The following is a 22,678-nucleotide window of genomic DNA, read 5'->3' as shown; positions in this document are numbered from 1 at the left end:
TCTGAACTCTTGGGGGTAATGATCGACGATAAGCTCAACTTTGGTAGGCACGTCAATTACGCCTGCAAGCGTGCCTCCACAGATATAGTGGCATTGTACCGGATGATGTCCAATAGCTCTGCGGTTTATGCCAGCAAGCGCAAGCTTCTGGCTAGCGTCGCTCTGTCTATACTGAGGTATGGGGGGCCAGCTTAGGGCACGGCCCTGCGTATTAACTGCTACAGAACGAAGTTAGAAAGTACGTATAGGCTCATTAAGATTTGCGAGCGCGTACCGTACCGTGTCGCACGATGCACTTTGCGTCATAACCGGTATGATGCCTATTGACATCGTTATCGGTGAAGACATAGAGTGCTTCGAAATGCGCGGCACGAGAGGCATCCGTAGGACTGTCAGGTGGGCCTCAATGGTCAAATGGCAGCGTGCGTGGGACAGTTTCACTAAGGGTAGATGGATACATAGGTTGATACCGGAGATAGGTACGTGGGTCAAGAGGCGCCACTTTCCACCTGACCCAGGTCCTTACAGGCCATGGTTGCTTCAGACAGTACCTACACGCGCAGGTTTAGAGGAAACGACGGAACACGTGTTGTTCGTGTGCCCGCGTTTTCGCACAATGCGTGACCACATGCTTGCCACATGTGGTCTGGACACTATCCCGGACAACCTAGTCCGGAGGATGTGTAAAGATGAAGTCGGCTGGATCGCCAACATCGCTGGATCAGGCGCAAATAAGAGGTGGTCCAAGGGTTCGGAGTCGGCTTCATGGGTCATACCGGTGCCCTGTGGTCGAACTCGATCCTTTCATCGAACAAGTGGCCGCGCGAAGAACAACATGGCATCGTCGCTTTCGCGGCGTCGGTCAACCGGGCGGGTTCCAAGCCCGAGGACGGAAAGGGGTCCTCGTCAAGGCTAGGGCAGGCGTAGGCACCGCGTCGCAAGTCCCTCTGTGTGTTGGCGAATAGGCCCTATCGCAGAGAGGTCAATTTGGGGTGCACGCGGCATCATCATTCTTGATACCAGTCGTGCAGAAGGAAGCAGGCGCGATGTCGACTCTTCCCACCTTCCGAGGACATAGGACGTGGTAAGGCCACCTGGAAAGCCGGCAAACCGAGTCACGATGTTCGATGCTGCAAGGACACGCAGCTAACCTCGAGAGTGCGTTGTGCACTGGCCCTCCTTTGAAGCATTACTTTCTGGTTGTACCGAAGGGACGATGAGCTTGGCGGCAAAGGAAACGGTTTAGCAGGTCGGAGATGCAGTCCTGCCTCCCTCGTTTGCTGTTGGAGGTGGCCCCTAACCAGTGCTTAGGAAAAAAATAATAAAAAAAGAAGCACGGACTGACAGACATTTGTTCAGTTTAACGGGCTGAGTCGATTAGTATATAACATCATGGGTCTGAGAGACTTCTATAAAAAGTTCGATTTTGGAGTGAAATGATAGCCTTTCGGTACAACTTTGTTGTACGAGAAAGGCAAAACATAAGGAATTAAAAAATATATATATTAGGGATTTCTTTTAGAAATTCCTTGTTCTGGAATTCCTCGGGAAACTCCGTCAGCAATTCCTTCAGATTTTTTTCCCTTGGAAATTCTCTAGTAATTTCTCCGATATTTTCTCTAGGAATTCTTCCGAAAATTCTATGACGAAATTCTAGGAATTTCCGAGAAAACAAATCTTAAAGAAATGTCCGAATAAACTCCTAAAGAAATTTCAGAAATAATTCCTGAAGGTTGTTTTAACATTCTTAACTTTTTCCAGTAATTGCTTATGAATTTCATGAAATATGCCTTCAAGAATTCCTTCAGAAATTATTCTAGAATTCCTTCATAACCACATTTAAAAATTTCTTCATGGATCTCTTTAAGAATTTCTTTAGAAATTATATTCAAAATTCACTTAGATTTTGTTCACATAATTGCAATTCCAAAGGAATTAGTTTATAGGAATTTTGGAACTAATTTCCAAAAAAATCCTGAAGGAATTTTAGAAGTATTTCTATTTTCTATTATATTTAAAGAAATTCATAAATAATTTTCTAGGAATTCCTGAATAAATTTCCGATGCAATTCTTCAAATAAAATGAATTTTTGAAAGAATTCTCGGTAGATTTCATAAAATAATCGCTAGAGGAATTTTCTAAATTACTTCTAGATGAATTTCCTGGAGAAATTTCCGAAAAAATCTTGAAAGTATACTCAACAGAATTTCTAGAGGCTTGCTTAAAACATTTCCGGAGGGTTTTTTTTAAAGACGTTTCAAAGTATAACATGAAGGGATTTTCAAAAAAAAAATCAAAATTATTCCCGAAACAATTTCATTCCATTCCAATGAAATTCCTAAATACCAGAAGAATTCAAATTTAAAGAAAATTGTGCAATTTGGCGAGTCACGTGTCCCAGATTAATTCCGCTAGTGTTCGCCGAGATTCCAACAGCCAAGATCTTGTGATTTTTTTCTTTGTCGAAGTTTCGTAAATATTTTTTCCGAAATTCGGCAAAATTGTTTTTTATCCAGATCTAAGTAATTATTTTCGATATCATGGCAATGTTTATCGAAATCTCAGTCGAAAATAATGCCGAGATCACGATTGTTGGATACTCGGCAATCGTGGAAGTATGGAATTGAAGTGTGTATAGAATGCTTCTTCTTAAGCTGTGATGTGATATGTTCACTTTGTCTCTTGCTGATTTCCCTCATTGTTTCACGAATTCCCTGATTTTTCCATGTTGACAATAATTCCCCGATGATACCAGGTTTTCCAGTTTTTTTTCAGGTACCTAGTCACCCGCACCAGCCATCATGGTCGTACGTTGTTCATTTTACCGCTAGGAAGGCCCCCTCGTCGAAGTTTCGTCAGTTGATAGACCAGCAGATTGAGATTTTGAGAGTTGGTTCGGTACTTTCGGATGAATAAAATAGAGTTGATTACAACCAATTTGAAATATCGAAGAAAACAGTGTGATTTATTATCAAGTCGAATTTGATTTCATCATAATGTTGTTATTATATTTCTTACCTATTTTGTTGGGAGAACAAAGGGAAGAAAACAGTGAACTGACTTATTTACAACGTGAGCAAACCATATTGAGCCCTAGTGTGGCTTTCTAAATATTTTAAACTTTCGGATATTGATCTGCTTGATTCTTGTACTAAGCTCTGGTTGATCACAGTTCTTAGAGAAGAATGACAATTGCTTTTAACATACAAACCATTTACCTCAACATGATTTGGAGTCTATGACTAAACTTTTATTCTAAATCTTAAAATTTTATGAAATGCTGTTCGACTTGCTGCCTGAGATGTATAATCCGGTTGTACAGCTTAATAGCTGGCCCTAGTTTAACGTCAAGATATTTGACCAGATCCTCCTGAGTCATACTCAGGAATGCCATTCCGTTGATCTGCTCCTCCCGTATCTGATTGCCTACCATGGAGCAGCCGGCAAAGCGTTCCACGTAGGAAGCCACATCCTCTACGGACCAACCCAGCGGGTTTCGCTCATAGTCGGAAATGCCGTCCGTACATCGGTCCAATATCCGGCTGGTAGATTTCCACAGTTTGTAGGATTGCTTCAACCGCGGACCAAAGTCCGCTATTACAGGAAGGGCCGTTTTTATTAGCGGATCCAGCGGCGCAGCGCTACCATTCGATGGTTGGGTTGACGTCGGTCGACTGGCCCTTAGTGCCGGTATCAACGAAGGGTCCATTTGATGGGTTCGTTCAGGTTGGGTAGGGATGGGTTCTTCAGGTTCCTTTTTGATCTTCTTTGCCGGAGGAATCTCTTGAACAATTGGTTCGCGGGGTGTGCTGCAGTTGTTCACGGTGAGGATTTGTCTGTAAGGTAATTGAATAAATAAAATGAGCCGCGTGAGTAATTAGGTAAATAGTATATAGAACCGCGAATGAACCGTGTATTCGCGGCTACGTAGTAGGAACCCATTCCCAGTGCAAGCCCAAAAAGTCGAAAGTCGAAGATACAATAGTGCTGTCCAATGAGCCGTTTCAGAAGTAGTGATTCATTTTATGTCCTGGAAAAGTGCTGCCTACGCTCATAACATCCCAGAAATATTTGTTAAATTTTAAGATCTAGGGGAAAACGCCAAATGTTGAACGGCTAATTTTGTCGCCTATTGTTGAACTCCCATAAGAAATGCACGTGCGTTCAACAATAGCAGATTGAAGCTGCTCAAAGTTGTTTCCATCTCGCTCGTTTCCATATGTTCATAAAAACAGAACGAGCAAAGTGGGAGAAATTTTTGGCGACTTAAACCAGATCGTAAGACAGGACTTATGTTTATGTTTTTGTACTCAATATTCGATTTGACAGACAAATTGCGAAATGTTTTAAAATTGGCAGGATGTTTTGTAAACCAACAAACTATCATTGTTGGTAAAATCATTCACGAATCGAGCCCTCGCGTACAAGTAAACTCGTTTGGGAGTTTAAAGGAAGCCTATAATAGGCTAAATGCTAAATCGCATCCACGGTGCCCCGATAGACCGTTATTATAAAATAAAAATGTCCATCAAAACTTAGTACAGGTTTCGATTCCTGTGGTAATTCTGCACCTTGGACTGTTATATTCGATATAAGGTCTGATACCATGAAATGAACTTTATAGCTAAACGATCACTATAGTGAGTTCTGAATTATAAATACTATGTACGAAACAATCTCGATAAGAATAAATCTCTCTCTTGTATCTAGACATTCGACTGAGTAAGACGTGCTATCATTTTATCTACAAAATCACATTACGGATATTATAAGTGACGACGAGTTGGATAAAAGTGCTTAAATTAGAGGAAAATTTTATTCGGAAGTTCCCGTGTTTCCCATTTAAGTATTGGTAGCGTGCAGTTAAGTTTTTCAAAGAAATCCGGTAAACTGTATTTCAAGTGCCCAGTGAATGGTAGAAGTTTAGACAATTGGACAAGAAAAGAACGTGGCGCGTGGCTATCTAAAGCACGGTTTCGCGGTCCATCGTTGAGAAACTTTGATTAAATTACAAGTGAAAACTTTTAGTGTAGCAAGAATATTCCATATATTCCTTGTGTGCATGCAAAAAGAAGATTTTTGGGAAAAGTGTCTCTGAAATGAGGTAGTAAAGTACGCCAGTTCACTGATCGCCATTTTGAAAGCCTGTAACAATAGCGCAATAGAGTCGTGAGTAGTGGACAATAGTATATTCCGTTTGAGCCAGGTAGTGAGCTAATGAGCAAGGTATAGTGAGTCTATTCCTGAGCATTCCGGTGAGTGAGTCTTTGAGCTAATCCGGAGAAAGGAACACTAAGTGAGACGAGGCGTTTAAAGAGACGGAGAAGCTGTAGAACATCGGAGAGTTTTTGGTGAACTTGGAGCAGTGTTGCGAGAGAAGGACGTCGACGTCGCCTAGAGTGGAGAGTGGAGAGGACGTTAGTGACTTTGGAGTGCACGGAACTGAAGAGCTACCAATAGCTTCCCAACTAACAATTTTGGTGCTAAAAGCTTCAACTTCTAGCCTTTGGCTGTATAATATTTGAATAAAAGCAGCCAATGCTGAATAAAAGAAAAGCCTCCGCAAATAATCCCTTAAACTTCAACTCGACTATTATCCAAATATCTATCAGCTAGTCAGTGTGCTGAATATATTTAATCTTTTATCGTTTATGCAGCTTTCATATAGTTATAAAACAGCTCTGTCTGGATTAGCAAACAAAGCTTATCGGTTAAGAGCTCATGTATGTAACTGAGTTGAACACGTTTTCGCTGTTGTTATAGCACTAACAATATAGCGTAATGGCGCTATAAATGAACTAACGAACTAACTTTCAGGCTACTTCTGTATCTTTGAAGACTACACAACGTTTAAGTAAACCTTATACTGCTTCTTTTAAAAGCTTATCAGTATGGAATGTCAAAACCGCAATGTTTACATTTGATTTTTGTTGCCGGAGCTGTGTATGAGCTATTGGTTTCTGTAATGCAGCTACAAAGGTATTTACCTGCTCTTATAGCAACTGACAAAGCGCTGTCATTAATGCTAGCAGATAGCGTAAGAAAACAAGCCATTTAGAAGCGATATTTCTGTTGACGGCTACTGTTAAACGATTAGCAGCAGAGTAGCATCTATACAGGTGAGAAAATGTTGCCTAAAAACAATTTCAGCGATTCATGATGCATAACAGTTAGCCAACAGAACATGCTGATAGATGTTTGAATAATGGTTGAAATAATGCTGAAAGCATAATTTTTAAGCTTATGTGCTGAAAGCAGCATGTAGGCCTCTTTCTAACGTTTATACAGCATGAATCTGAAAATAGCGTTAGTAAAACAACTTATAGGGTATGCGAAGAAGCACATCCATAATTTTCTTTGTTATTTACATATGTCTAAGTGACGGTGATGATAGAGCAGCGGCCATTGAATCAGGAGATCAGGAGTTCGAATCTAGGTAGCAACAAAATTGATATTTGAGTTTTCACAAAAAAACACATTGAATAAAACTCTAAAACTTACTCTCCTCTCAAATAATATTTAATCAAATTGAATTCAGTGGCTGTATAAAACTTATTTAACAGATTCAAAAAATCTGAATAAGCACTATTGAAGCGAATTATATTACTAAATGGTTTAGTAAAGATTGAGAAAAACATGTGTAACATGCTGTAAAGTAGTTGTGCAGACACGACAAAAACAGCTGAATAGATTCGCCAGATTTGCTGGTAAAAGCATTGAATAGAAGTTCTTGATCATATGTATAGCACACATATTCAGCTTGAAGCCGTATAGATGAGTTGAAATAACATTTACATTGACATTAAATTGACACCAGTCCTACCGGGCTGGTCAAGAGTAATAATTCGTTTCTATTTTTGAAATCTCTTATTTTTTATCATTAATAGATCGGTTATTAATTTCAATATGACTACACTTATTGGTACCGTTGATCATTATGTGAGAGGGTCTAGTTTCGGTGAATATATGGACAGAATGAAGATTTTGTACCAACTTATATTCCGGAGGCCATGAAGAAAAACCTCTTTATTACTCTAAGCGGCCCCACGATATTTGACGAAATTGGTTTGATTTATCCAGGGGTTGACATTATGACGATCGATTATGACGAAATGATCAATAAACTGACAGACGGCGGGAAGTACAGCAAGGACCTTAAGATGTCCGTGCTGCAACATGGTTGTAGAGGCAAAGCAGGAGTGGAAGTCCTTGTTGCATGCAAGTAAGGAGGCGTAACGAAATATCCGCCAGCTTACCGAGGAGAAAGAGTTAGCAGGAACCCAGGAAGGAAGCCGATTCGAAGATTTGAGTCCTTACTGATGAAAAGCAGCTGGCAGAAAGCCAGACTGCAGAACTGCGCTGACGCATGATCGGAGTAGGCTTTGCCGGAGGTGTGCAGCTGAAGGTCCGGAATAGTGACCATCTGGACTCGCGGGAGGTACCCCATCCAAGAGATAGTGTCATCTCCTGATGTAGAGGGTTTACTTTTGTAACTGCTACTGTCCTCCTAGATGGAACATAGAGCAGTATATTATGGTTTTAGATAATCTTGTAGCGAGACTAACTGGTCTTAAACCTTAGTTGTAGCAGGTGACTTCAACGCGTGGGCAGTGGATTGGGCTTCTCGGTTCACTAACGCTAGAGGTCATATCCTGCTAGAGTCTCTAGCGATGCTGAACGTAGTCCTGCTGAACGAGGGCCAAGCGTCAACGTTCAGAGGACCGATTGGCGAGTCATGCATCGATGTGACCTTCTGCAGCGCGGGATGGACGGTGGAGCCTGAATGGAGGGTTCACGAAGGGTATACTGCTAGTGCCCATTAGGAAATACGTTTTATGGTTAGCTATACTCTCAACATAACCACAAGGCGGGTCATGGCAACCATGACGTAACAATGCCCAGGAGGACTATTGCAACCGGCAACCGCAAGTCGGTACACTGGTGGACGAGCACGATAGCTGATTTTCGCAAAGCCTTCTAAGGCAGATTAAAAGAAGATTGCGACGTGCTAGAACCGAAGCGGACAGGCTAGAAAGACGCCGGGTGTTCCAAACAGCGAGCAGAGCTGTGAACTACGAAATCAAATGTAGTAAGAGAGCCTGCTTTGAAGAGCTGTGTAAAATGGCCAATAATACTCCATGGGGGATGCATACAGGATAGTGATGGCTAGGACCAACAGCACACCACCTGAGAAATCCCCGGAGATGTTAGCCAGGATCGTTGAAGGTTTGTTCCCGAAGCCTTACTCACAGAGAAACAGACGTCTCACTTAACACATATTCCATCGTTCACCTTTTTGCCTTTCTCGTACAACAAAGTTGTACCGAAAGGCTATCATTTCACTCCGAAAACGAACTTTTTATAGAAGCCTCTGAGACCCATAGTATTATATACCAATCGACTCAGCTCGACGAGCTGAGCACATGTCTGTCTGTCCGTGTGTATGTATGTGTGTATGTGTGTGCACAAAAGCTATAAAAAACATTAGACAACTTTTCGTATAGTAATCCTAAACCGATTTTCTCGCAACAAGTTTCATTCGACAGGGGACAAAGCCTTGTTGATCACTATTGAATTTTATAACGATCGGTCATTACGTTCCAAAGTTATGAAGAAATGGTACATCGGACCATATAAACCCCATATAACACGGATACAAATTTCATCCATTTGAATCAAAAATATTCATGTTTGTTTGCAAACAGATAACTATGTTTAAATCAAACATATTTAATTTAAAAACAAAATAAAATTCCTGTTTGTAATATGCTTGCACTAGTGAGCAGCCCCTCGATAGCTCTTACAGATGTAAACAAAAACTCGGAAGCTGCACCAAAGCAGCAGCGAAAGAGTGGAGCATATTTTTCAATGCTTCTAAATTGTTGATGAGGATGAATTTAGGTACAAAAAGGTAAGTAAATGAAGTATGAACGTGCGCATATGTGAAATCTGGTAGACTAATGCTACCAGAATATGAATATTGGTAGAATTGATAAGGAAATATTTCTAGCGGCCGAACCAAAACAATAATATGTATGTTTGCTTTAAACAATCCGCTGATTGAAACAACTGGAAATGTATATTTGATTCAAACATAATTTACGTTTGTTTTGATTGCGACAATATGTTTGTTCATAACCATATTTATGTTTGATGCCAGAACAAACTGAAACATTGTTTGATTTTACCTAGAATATGTTTGAGTCTACCGTAAATTTTTCTGCGTGAAGGTTGGTGTCTTAACTAAATGCGAGAAAGGCACCACCAACGCTAGGTGGATTAATCTGGGGTTTTAACGGTAGATTCAATTTTTTGTAGGTGGTCGATCGGCCACCGATGGCGCTTCCATCAATTTTGCTTGTGTTTGACGTTTGCTCACTACCGCCATCTGGTTGCCGATTGTCCAATCACAGTGTATTTAGCATTGGGCGATAATGTTTCCGTGACGGTGATTTTGATTGCTTTTTGTTCTAAGTGAGACGTCTGTTTCTCTGTGCCTTACTCATCGGACTGGCCCGCCACAGTAAACCCGAGTCAGTAAACGTGGTACCGCTAGTGACTAACGATGAGCTTATCGCCGTTGCAAGAAAACTTAAGCTAAATAAGGCACCAGGGATTGTATTCCTAACCTGGTCCTTAAGCACATGATTCTTGTCGCTCCAGATATGTTCAGGAGCTGCCTCCTGGACGAGGGAAACTTTCCAGATCATTGGAAATGGCAGAAGTTGGTTCTATTGCTTAAGCCTGGGAAATCCCCGGGAGAGCCTTCGGCATACAGACCAATTTGCCTACTCGACACAACTGGTAAGTTGTTAGAGAGGGTGATCCTGAATAGATTGACGGACTATACGGAGTGGGCTGGTGGCTTATCAAGCAAGTATGGATTCCACAAAGGCCGTTCTACCATCGAAGCAATTCGGTCAGTTACGGAAACGACTAAGATAGCGCGTGGTTTAAATAGGAGAGGTATTAGGTACTGTGCATTGATTACACTAGATGTAAAAAATGCATTTAATAACGCCAGCTGGGCAGCTATAACTGATTCCCTGCACCGCTTGAGAGTCCCGGAATATCTGTGCAGGATTCTATAAGCTATTTTCAGAGTAGGATATTGTTAGTCGACACCGACGCTGGTCAGCAGTCGATTGAAGTGCCAGCAGGTGATCCACTGGGATCGATCCTCGGACCGGTTCTGTGGAATATATCAAGTATGACGGAGTATTACGTTTTCGGCCGGTGTAAAAGTAGAAGGCTTTGCGGATGATGTAATGCTAGAAGTCACAGGCGACACTCTCGACGAAGTTGAACTGAAAGCTTCATACGCGATTAGCAGAGTCGAAGAATGGCTCAATTCAAGGAGGTTGCCCTTAGCACATTACAATTCTTAGGTCCCTAGTAGCACAGTTCAGATCGATTTGGTTGCAGCAACTCCAATGTGACTGGATTCGGTCACATATGAGTCACAGTGACTGATAGTGATAAGTGTGCTATTCGAGGTTGTTGTGGTGCATAACCACCAAGGGTTGCAGCAAGCGAGGATAAACGTAGGGATCTGCACAGTCAATTCCGTGAGGTCATTAAAACATCTGGGCGGGATGATCGACGATAAGCTCAATTACATGAGCCACGTCGATTATGTATGCCAAAAGGCTTCATTGGCAATCAAAGTCAGGTGCGTAGGCTTAAAGCGGATGTAGCATTGTCTATCATCCAATACGGTGTACCAGCAAGCTCCATGCACTAGAGGCCGGGTGCTATGTTAACAAATTAATCAGGGTACACCGGATGATGTGTCTGCGGGTTGCAAGCGCATACCGCACCATATCTTACGAGGCGGTGTGCGTCATTGCTGGGATGATGCTGATAGATATATTTCTGGAGGAAGGCGTGGAGTGCTTCAACGACAGGGACTCGGTGCAAGCAAAGAGCATGGGACACTGTAGTTAAAGGTCGTTGGACCCAAGAACTGATTCCGGAGGTGTCGAATCGGATTCGTAGGAAGCATGGTAACATCAACTTCCACCTATCACAGGTGTTTTCTGAACATGGCTGCTTTAAAAAGTTCCTGCATAGGTTCGCGTTTGCAGATTCTGCGGTGTGCCCGGAATGTGAGGTGAGGTAGAATCGTCAGAGCATGTGATGTTTGCATGCCCGTGATTCGATGTTGAACGCGATGCCATGCTGCTTGTCAGCGGCATGGTACAACCCAGGACAACCTCGTTGAGAGGATGTGTCATGAAGAGGTTACATGGGAGGTGGTGAACACAGCGTCTCAACAGATAAAGTATGTCGAAACTACAGCGCTAGTGGCGTCTTGACAACAACCAGCAGTTGCAGTAGAGACTTCTGTGATGCACTGCTTACCCCGAAAACTTAAACGGGCTTCGTATGTAGATATAGAAGTCATTGCGGTTCCCGCACGGTGTTTGTTGTCTGGGTGCTCGGTTACTATCATAACTTGCGATCGACTAGTGGTGAGGTTACCACCCTTGAAGTCGATGTTGCGTTATAACGTTGAGTGCGTTAGCACAGGTGTGAGCGTTCTCAATAGTCTTCCTCTGATGTATTGCTTAATTGCGGGCCTGGGGATACGGGCTGGCGAAAGGGTTTTGGTTTTAGTGGGTTGGGTGAGTCTATCCCCACACTACCTGAGTTAACCTCCTCATGTGTCTGTTTGCAGTTTCCTTTTACCCTAGCTCAAGAAAAAAAAATCTTGAGTATTAAAATTAGGAAACTTCACGGTATACGGTGCAACTTTTAGTACGGTACAGTATGCAATCAAATAGATTACCCCTCATTTATCCTAGTAAATAATACTTACTCATGCATCAATCGCATCTTTTTCCTGTCCTCCAACAACCAGTTGTTAGTCCGGTAGGGACATTCCGCTACTCTGTTGTGCAGTTGTTTGCTTAAAAATTTGGCATTCCCTTTTCCTAGGCAGAATGAAACTTCGCAGGTGCTTTTAATACACGCAGGTCGATGATCTGTAACAGAGAACATTTTATCGAAATTAGAACTGTTCCAAATTATGCAGCGAATTATCACCCTACCTGGTGGGAATTCGATTGGATGGTACGTCCGCTTACACCAGTTCATCGGGTGAATGTCCGAACTATCGTCCTCGATCCAGAACGAGTAAAAATTTGGCCAACCATCGAAGCATACTTTAATTTCGTACCCGTCCGTGGCCACGACCGTCGCCGGCCGAATGAGCATTTGGTTCTTGCGATCCACCACCTCCAGCTTCATGCCCGGTTTGAAGTCCATTGGCTGTCTAGTGGCAAAAAGCGACTGGTCCGCCGGAATAATAGCCTTGCCAATTCGGCGCGACTTCAACCGGATGTACTTGACCCATTCGAATTCACCCTTGTTCCAGTCTGGTTCAAACAGAAGAGAATTATTTATTAGTCAAATTTCTCGGTCATTTATCTATTGATTTTTCACAATCTTACCTGGTGGTGGTGTGATGTTGTAACCATTTTCGTGATGCCAATCGATGTAATGAATGTAAGGAGAATGGATGTCCACCCAGTAGTCATACCGTTCATCCCATCCATCGAAGTGGACCAGTATACGATTATCGATTTTATCCGTTACCGAAGCGACGCAAACCTTGCCGGATTTCTTCAGATCATCTGCTTCCAAACTCATGCCTATTTCGAATTTGTTCTCATTGGACTGTGGGGATTAAAAGAAGCATAAATTATGGCAAGTTATAAAACTAAAGTCGTTTGTTTTAGAATTAGCGAACATCTTTAAAACGCTAATTTTATCTAAACTCGATTGTTGTCGAATATTCGTAACATAATAATACTCACCGTCAAGTTCAGATGCTTGAACAAACCCCACGGTGCTGCCATCGCCCGCTCCTTGTACAGATACTTTTTCCAACTGAAATCTCCGTCGTACCCATAGGGAGGCTGCAGAATACGCTTCGTTTTCTGACACCAGCCAGGCGGGAATATATCCAGCGAATCGGCGTTGACCCAGAAATCATAGTCTCTCGAATATCCGTCGAAGGTCAATTTCAGCCGATAGCCGAGAACTTCAACAATTGTGCACACACAAAACAGTGAGTTGTTCTCCGGATCAATTGCCTCCAGCTTCATTCCTACGCGGAACTTGCTCTGTACGCTTGGGTATGGGCTCACGAATAAGTTCAGTGGCGAAGGGGTGCTTTGTGTTTTGGCCAGATAAGTTTCCCACGAGAATTTGGGTGTGCTCACTTCTTGCGTCGTTGCTACATCTTGGCCAACAGGTTTCGGACCACTCGATTCTTTAGCGGGGAAAATACGCTTCTCTTTAAAGGCGTTTGCAAAGTTGAGCGAACTTCCTAGCGATTCATCGTCGCTCGTTGGAAGTGGGGTGCTGTTCGATGCTGACGATTCGGAGCCGATGCCCTTTCTCTGAAGATCTTTCGAGTGGGCAATACTCAAAAGTAAAGGCTCGTTGTTAGTTTTCTTCATACAGGCAATTGAGCAATAATCGGGAGTTGCAAAATCACCAGCGGTGCCACGGCCTCGACATCCCTTGCAATGGTACGAGCCGTCCGCGTTCTGTGGTTTACGCTTCTTTCGAGCTGTTTTTACACTTGTTCGGTCTCTAAGAGGATCTTTAAGAGATTCGTACACATTTGTGTTGACATGTTTCATATATTCTTTGATGTCCATAGGTTCAACCAATCCAAACTGGTTGAACTGGAAATGAAGAGGACTGCCTCGTATGTATCCGATTCCATCGTTCCACTTGATAAGGTCCGACGGCGTTGAGCCAAAATCCCCTTCGATGAAATCCTTCTCTTCTTTTTCTTCGCGATCCGCAACCGATCGCGACTCGGATCGATTTTTTTCACGGTGCGATTTGACCAACGCTTGCTTCTTCTTGTAGACATCGATCGCCTCCTGCACCTTATCCTGATCGTACGCCGGAGGTGAATCCGACGCGTCCTCTTTCTTCGGAGGACTGATCGTGTGCAGACTAGACGCCGAAGTCTTGATGCTGCGACTCTCATCCGACTCTGTTTCCAACTTTTCATTGCAAAAAAGGGACGAGGGGACTGATGATTTCGATGATCTGCTTCTTCTACTAACGGATCTCCTGTTTCTGGTCCGTTTTACAACTGCTAATGGTTGCGGCATTGGAGGGGCATCCTCATTCTCTTTTGGAACTTCGTCTTGTTTGGATGGTTCTGAAAGTCGACGAGCCCGAACGGGACTACTGTGATGCTGAACATCCGAGTTGGCTCTTTTCTGAAGCCTTGGGCTTTTTATTTCTTCGCTCAGAACTTCCTCGTTCGATGTTATTTGCTCTTCTTCTTTCTTTATCGGAGTTTGTAAACCTACTGGCAAATCGCGGGGTTGGTTGTCATCCGGCTTCTCTTCACATTCCTCCTTATCTACGTTTTCATTGCCAATTAGGCTATTCGATCTAACGGAACCTTGTGAACTGTCCAACATTTCCATCTCCATTTGTACATCAGCATCTTCCACCTCACCTGCCTCCTCGTCATGCGAATCATCTTTGTGTTCTTGCTCTTCAATACCGCCCACCATTTGTTCAGTTGTCGTTGAAGAAACTTCGGTTTCCGAAGTGTCCACCTTCGTCCAGCTACTTTGGGATACGGTTTTATGGAACTCTTCAAATGAGCTAAGGTACGCTGGTTCAGAAGACTCGGAAACATCGTCGGATTTCTTTGCTTCTGTATCGACAGTAGATTGGGCCTTCTCTTCATGAACCAACGGATATGTCGGCGCTGGTGATGGTTCAATTGGCATCGGAGTAACGGTGATATTGCTACTGTTACAGGTGGATATGACCGTTTGCACGGCGTTTGGAATGTTGTCGATGGTAGTTCTAGCTGCAGTGAGCGCCGGTGCTAGTTGCAGAGTCGGATTGGCGGCTTGAACGATGATCTGCGCCTGAGCCGGTTGAATTGTGGTTGTGCGTTGCGGAATCGACGTTGGTGACTGGCCTGGTGATGAGAGCCGCGATCGATTAGCATTGTTGGCGATTATGATTTTTCGTTTAAAATCTGGAATCGACCCTGGTGAAAGCGGTGGAGTAGCGGCAACGATGCGTGTTTGTCCAGCGGTTGTGTTCGTTCCAAGATGACCTTCCGGAGGTTTATAAATTATTTTGTTGATTATCACTTTATTCTGGGATGGCGATAGTACGGTGGTTGGTTGGGATGCCATTGCTGCCGGTGAAACCGGACGGATTTGCTTGAGTAGAGTCGACGTCGATGGAGACTGCGGTTGTTGGATATGCGGCAGTTGTGCTTGCTGCGGCTGATATTGTGCTTGCTGTTGAATTAAGGAAGGGCCTTGAATAATTTGCTGCGGTTTTGAAATGGCAATCGGGAGCTGTTCATTTCCGGCCGTTACTTTTATAGTTGTTCCGAATGGAAGCACATGGTGGCAAACACTGGATGGACCTGGCGAAGTCGTTTGAATGGTGCTCTCCTGGGCAGGTTTGATCACTGTGCTGGCGTAGTTTCCGAGAGGCGGTTTAGGCGCCAGTGGTTTCAAGATTTTAATCGACGATGGAAGACGCTTCAAATCGCCCGCCCCGGCAATGGCAAGAGAGCCCTGCTGAAGCATTGTCATGGTGGGGGTTCCCTGGGATGTCGATTGATTCAGCGGGGTGATTATTTTTTGTTGCAGCGACATGATATTCGTGCTTCCAATTTGAACTTTAAATCCAGGTGTTTGCATCTGAAAAAAAAAACATGAAATAGAGAAATCGAATAAGGCCGTTACAAATCTGTATAAATAAAAATGAATTTCTGTGAAAATGAAAATGAACTCTTATAGTGGGGTTTTCGGGAAGGTTCTTATGATGACTAAAAACTCCTCTCCTCTCTGGAAGAGGGAGCTCCTATACAAATAAAACATACGTTTCTGCACTGCCGTAATCTGGAAAAGTGACGTAACAGCCATTTTACAACATGCATATGTTTTCCATTTTTCTGTTAAAGAGCTCGATGAGTAGTACTCGTTAACACCCTTTTTGGAAAATGGCATATACGTCACTTTTTCAGATTACGGCAGTGCATAACTCGAGTTTTATTCAAGCAAAAATCTGGCATGTGTGCAGGTTTTTCATGGAACGAAATATTTGTGTAGTGATTTGAGACTCCTCGCCTTCTGGAAGAGCCCCCTTACAAATGAAACATAATTTTTTGCATACCGCCATTGCATATTTGACCCATTGTCACCCCCCAACGACGACGGTAACTTAAAATCAAGCAAATAAAACTAAATTTGGCATGTAGAGATTTTTGAAGACGAAGAATGTTTCTTTGGTGGTTTGAGACCCCTCCTCCATCTGAGGTTAAATACAAATACCTCCAACTGTTTGTGCAAACTAGAGTCCTATTATAGTCACTGGGCCACTACATTAATATTGGGCGAGACGAAGTTCGACGAGTAGTCATCTATTATTTTATAAAAATTATGACCTACTGCTAATTTCCCCCTTAGAGCAAAGCCAGACTATACGCGAACGCGCGATGCGACACGGCAGTGCAATTTGACAGCCCATTGATAATAATTGTTATTTCTTTGCGTTAGTCGCCGCGTCGCATCGCACGTCGCGTTTACTCTGGGACAGCTTAGGCAAAAAAATCCGACGCATATTTTTTTTTTTTATATTTTTATCGGTCTGATTGATACAATTATTATACAATCGCTAAAATTTCTTTAACTCGGCTGTTGAATAGTTGTTCTCTATGCACGTGCTAGAGAAATGTTGGTGTTGAACTTAATTTTAAAACTGAAAAAACACCATAATAAAGATAAAAAATAATTCAAATTGGCTCTATTCGCATCAACTGTACTTATTAAATATAAGGAGTCTTTGCACTGCTGGTGATAAAATCTAACCTTGGAATCGTTCAATAAATGTTTCACAGAAAGTTCACAAAGTACAACACTCAACGTAGTTAATTTTTCTTCTCTGATTCAATTTACAATGCTGTACAAATATAAAACACCAACATTTTTAATCTTTTTGGGTATACATTATGGTTGCCTTTTGGTACCCATGCTGAAAATGTGCTTTACTCATTCGTACCTGAAGAATATACACAAACTGTATGTCTCAATTGTGATCTCAATGCGCATAAGGCGGGAACACATTTTATTATCTTCTTCTGTCTCCGCTCCACTCAAAACTTCATCGCCAAATTAATTTTTTATGAGGGGGGATTTCAAATTTTTATCGAAAAATTAATAAAAACCGAGGTCCACAAGTATGAGCCTAACCACGAAACCGCTTAAGGCTTTGCTGCAAGGGCTTCTCGGCATGGGGGAAGAAGATTTAATTGCGGAACCCGAGAGCTACGGCATGAAGCCAGTTGCCGTGCACAAGATCACTCGTCACGACAAAACGAGGAGATATCGCTGTCCAAAGCAGGCGGCGTTTTTGGAAATCCGATAGAAGGCTTCCACCAGGACCCTGCCGAAGACCGTGTTCCTGCTCTGAAGGAGATGTACTCCCACCGTTACAACCGCACAAGCGACTGGCAGCGGCAGCTGCGTCGGTTCAAGGTCCAGCATCATCGGCACCAACCACCAGCGAATGGCCCCCTCTGGGTTCCGTCGGCAGTCGGAGAACGAAGCCGTCCCACCGGAAGAATCTGCTCCGCTCTACACTCCGTAGCAGCTGATGCCGATCTTCGCGCAGCTCGCCACTCGGCTGCGCGGCTGCAAAACCCGTTTCGACCAGGTCTTCACTCTTGTCATATTCATCATTGGGAATGGCTGCTAGGATGGGCCTGGTCAATTAGAACGCTTTCTCTCTAAAGAGCAAAACAATTGAGCTGAAGGATTTCCTTAAGGAGAAGGTAATAGACGTGACGTTCATCACCGAAACGCACCTAAATCCGGAGGTGAACGTCAACATCCCGGACTTTCGCATCATGCGACTCGACCGGCCATCGCTCTTCGCTACAACAACTGTCGTCTGCTTCCAATCTTCCAGCTCAGTGTCATCGGGGCCATCGGTGTCGAAATCACCACTTCTGTCGGCACAATCGCGCTCATGATGATGGCTCATCGGCCACCCTTCGGAGGGACATCGTCAAGCTAACGCGGAGACAAGGTCAGTATATCATTGCCGGAGACCTGAATGCCAAGCATCAAGCCTGGGGCAATAGTCGCGGCAATCGAAACGGCACCATGTGGAGCGACGACATGGAGGAAGGCCACTACACGATCCTGAGTCCGGATTCCCCCACTCGGCTGAGTCGGTTCGGCGCTCATTCGACAATTGACTTGTACATCACGAACATGAACAACCACGTCTCGCAGCCGGTCGTCTACCAGGAGCTCAGCTCGGACCACTATCCGGTGGTGATGGAAGTGGGCTCCTCGGTTAATCGGCATCAGCTGTCCCGGTTCCAAAGGTCAACTACGAGGTGCGGCCGGAAACGCCTGAAGCAATTGATCGTCAGCTGCGCTCCATCGAGGAGGTGATCTCGGTGGCCCGTGACCAACATGTACCGAAGGCTAGGCAGGTAAGCATCACCCTAACTATCGATACACTCACCAAAGATTTGATTCGTATGCGGAATGTCACTCGCAGGTAGTTTCAGCGTACTAAACTGCCTGAGCTTAAAGCACGCTGTAATCGACTCTCAAAACTTATCAAGGCCCGAATGGTGAACATAAATAATAATGATTTCTCAAACAAGAGCCGCACTCTCCCAGACTATGTAGAGCCGTTCTTTTTTTTTCCAATGCAGGGCCGTTCTGGAAAATGACCAAAATATTAAAATCCAAGCCTCGGATCATTCCACCTGTGATCCCATTAGACAACGATGGTTTCAAGGATCGCTTGATAACTCATGCAGAGATAGTCGCCGAAATAGGTCGTCTCTTCGTCAGCTCACATAATCTTTAGTAGAACATCATCAGTTCACACGAAGCAACCATTAACAAGTATGCACACAACATTCATCTGACTCCAAACGACTTCTCGGAGGAGTAGGATATCACAGATGGCGAATTGACGGCCTACATCAAATCAACGAAGAACATGAATGCCCGAGGTTTCGATAACATTCTGAATCTCGAACTCAAACACATGAGTGCTCCGTTCTTTGAGCACCTTTCGCTGATCTTCGATCAGTGTCTCCGGCTCAGCCACTTTCCATCGTCCTGGAAGTCAGCGAAAGTAATCTCCATCCATAAGCCTGGGAAGGATCCTTCCTCCCCCAAAAGTTATCGTCCCATCAGCCTTCTCTCAGAGTTATCCAAGCTATCCTAAAAGCTATTCCAGTTACATGAGTCTGCCGAAAATCTCAACATCTTGCGATTAATTTAAGTAATCGATTAATTTACGACATCTCTATTTACCACTCAAAAAATTTAAAAAGACTGTGCTTTAATGTTACTCGACGTCCCGACTCTCGGATTCCTCCAACTTATCCCGCATTGCCAGACGCCCCGGAAAACGTTACGCATAATCGCATAATCTATGGAAATGGGATTTAACACAATAATCATAAGAAAAGAGGCAACATGAAAAAAGGTTTGAATAATTTTGAGAATCTAGAACATTTCCGTAAACAGAATCTAGGAATTCTGAAGGATCAACAAAAGTTGAGTTGATTTGTTACACTGGATAATGTTGAATTGTTATTGCAATTGTAATCTGAAGCATTTGAATAACCTGGAACGAATATTGGAATAATAAGGAATATTTGTATGATCCACAAATTGGATATTTTGAAAATGTCAGGTCATGGCAATACTCCATATTTTAGAGAAAATGGAATCTAGGAAATTATGTAAAATCTGGAGAATCCTTAAATCTACTATTATGAAAAAATCTGAAAAACTAGAAAAACATCTTAGGAATCGTATGAAGATTGAGAGACAATTTCACCGTCCTCAATCAACTGATCTTTTATTTAAGTCAACGAACTACGGATAATACACATTAGATCAGAGAAGAATGTTTCGCTTATCGAAGAGATTTCACGGTTGGGACGGGAATTGTACCCTCACCTCATAAAACACAACATACATAATTCGCTTTGACGCAGCTGCGCTGTTGCCATCTAGTGGCGACGTACGTGTGGGGGAAATCACTGTATTTCAACATGGTGAAGTATATGAAGTATATTTTAAAATGCTTCTAAAATGATATTAAACATTATATGTTGAAAACTTTTAAATATATAGAGTTAGAATTTTGAAAAACTTTCTAACCCAAAAAAATCGAACTATTTTCAGTTAAAATTTGTTTTAACGCTTTAATAAGCATTTTAGAATTTGCGTCCTATATACCTTGCCGGGTGAAGTAAAAAAGCATCACCCGGTCCCCATTTTGTTTTCTAGCTTTCGTCAGGTCCAATATGCTCAGAATACTGGTGCCGCTAACCACATGGCCACGAGGTCTAGATTGTAAAACATTTCTTATTTCAAAAATATTTGTAAAATTCAAGCATTTTAGAGCATTTGTTTCTATGAAATCTAGTACCTAGTTGGGAAAACTCGCGAATGAGCGAAACGATGCAATTCTGATCGAAAAACTCAAGCGCAGTGCTCTCCTTATAAATAGAATCGCAAGCAAGTTTGCTCGCGCATGAGGCCTCGATGATTGCTTCATACACGGCAGGGTTTGCAGAAATCGCTCTCAATAGATAACGAACAACGATAAAAGAGAGGCAAAAACTGTTCCGAATCATAACAAGCCATGATAACAAATTTATCAAACTTGTATACAAGTGCGAAAAAACAGAATAGGATAGGCAGCCCCCACAGGAAAATTGTGATTCTCTCTATCATGACAGCTTACGAAAAAAGTCTCTCGGGGTATGCTACATATCGTATATGTATACAGAGTTGATAAGTGAGAGACTTGTTCTTACTCTTTAGGATTCCATCCCTGATACACGGTGTTGTAGGTTGATAGGGAAAACTTTTTTTTTTACAATTTGATACGGTTTTAAAATACATAATAGCAAAAGTGTCCCGGATTGGCCCAAGAAAAATATGGCCCCTTTACTGTACTTAAGAGTTCTTAGAACATTTATTCACCAGAATTCGGTACTGCATAAGGTTACAATTATAGGTCATGATTTGCGTACTAGTTGTCAGGAACAAGTCTATCGGGAAAAGTCTACCCGAAACCTTTCTTCCTCGTCGACTTAGAGATGCTCCAACTTAGTTCACTTAAAAAGTGTGTCGGTTTCACGCCGTACGTGACGGTATTCAGTTGAAACGCACTGATTGCCTCCTCCGGAGATAACCTCCATAAAATGGATTGCAAAGCTCTATTATCCTCACAAATCAGGACTTGTCGAAACATTTTTTCGACGTCCACCATAAGCATAATTTGTTTCGTCAGAAACCGGGTGATAATCATCAACATCGTCAACGCCGATGTTTCGCTTGAACACCACACGAACCTTGTTTGTAGTATTGGCTTCCTTAACTACCGGGTAGTGTGGTAGATAGGAGCGTCTTGGCTGAATTTGGCTCTCCATAAAGGAGCAGTATTGGCCCGGAGCTCTGCATCCTTCGCCAACCTGCGCTTCGTACTTTGAAGACAACAAACTGCAATGCCCTTTGACTCGACAATTCGATCCGAATTGTCTTCATACTTCGACAGCGAAACTGCACCTATAACGACCATTCTCTCCACGATGAATCGTTCGAACAAAGACCTCCTTGCAACGTACTTCTTGCGGCGAACAATTTTCGGTAGCTCCGACCTCCTCCAGAACCAGACTAGTAACTCAGCTAGCCCTTCTCATGCCAACACGTTACAACTGATGTTCAGGGATATGCTCTCCGACAAACGTTTCAACCAAATACGGGCTCATTAAGGGCCGGCAGTCGCACTCCCTAACGAAATCTATCGCCTGCTTCTGAAGAAATTGAAAAAAGATTCAAATCCTAGAACCATGTTCACAATCAGCCAATTCGATTCCATTGGGAACGTTCCAATCCGAGCAGGAGAAAATAATTCAATAATACCTAATTATGTTATTGATACCCTACACTGTTATGCACTTGGTGTGCATAAAAGATAAAATACCAAAAAATAATATGCATAATACTTCGTCGTCACTCCTGCTCTGGACCTATCGATGTTGATTGAGGAAGTCGGCAAGTTGACAAGTACCTTATAGAACCTAGAAAACTCATGCGCTGAGAGAATTCCGTCAGTCTTGATCGAATGGTGTCCTCCAGCTACTGCAAAAACCTGTTTGGCAAATTCTATGGAACTTGGTGCGATTGACCTTCATCCGTTGACTGAGGCTTTCAGTCATGAAGTTGTTTTCCGAACCAGAGTATAGAAGAGCACGAGCTGGATAACGATGTCCACTGTTGTCTTTGATGATCACGACAACCATCGCCATTAGTACCTTAGCCTGATGGATACATCCATGTGCCAAAACCTAAAGAGGCTGGATTAACAACAAAGAGACGCAGTGTCTAAATTAAAACAGCGCGTTTGCTGTCAAATCAGTTGTTCCAATCGAGCACAAGGTTTTTAAAGGTAGGAGTATTGCGCCACTTGTACAATGCAGGCACTTCACCAAAACCGTGTCCGCAGCCACCATATTGGATACTATGTCTTGCGGATCAGGTATACTATAGGGCTAGCACTCGAAATGGCATGCCAAATTGATGGCTCAGAATCACCGTTGCCTTTGGT

The 22,678-nt window shown here is 43.0% G+C and overlaps 1 protein-coding gene across 3 annotated transcripts in view; it reads right to left on the bottom strand.

Moving 5' to 3' along the window:
* Positions 1-2,928: 2,928 nt before the first annotated feature.
* Positions 2,929-22,678, bottom strand: part of LOC134211385 (lethal(3)malignant brain tumor-like protein 3) — a 54,827-nt gene continuing 35,077 nt past the window's right edge. For all 3 annotated transcript variants that reach the window (XM_062688185.1, XM_062688184.1, XM_062688186.1), the window contains 5 exons: positions 12,823-15,717; positions 12,457-12,682; positions 12,055-12,381; positions 11,823-11,988; positions 2,929-3,837 (listed from right to left, as the gene is read on the bottom strand). In XM_062688185.1, coding sequence (XP_062544169.1) covers positions 3,264-3,837; positions 11,823-11,988; positions 12,055-12,381; positions 12,457-12,682; positions 12,823-15,717 — 4,188 coding nt within the window. In that variant the 3' untranslated portion in view covers positions 2,929-3,263. The remainder of the gene's footprint in view (positions 3,838-11,822; positions 11,989-12,054; positions 12,382-12,456; positions 12,683-12,822; positions 15,718-22,678) is intronic.

This window comes from Armigeres subalbatus, chromosome 2, assembly GCF_024139115.2.
Source record: "Armigeres subalbatus isolate Guangzhou_Male chromosome 2, GZ_Asu_2, whole genome shotgun sequence".
Lineage (NCBI taxonomy): Eukaryota > Metazoa > Arthropoda > Insecta > Diptera > Culicidae > Armigeres > Armigeres subalbatus.
Note: the sequence above shows the minus strand (reverse complement) of the source record. Positions and strands in the feature narration are given on the sequence as shown.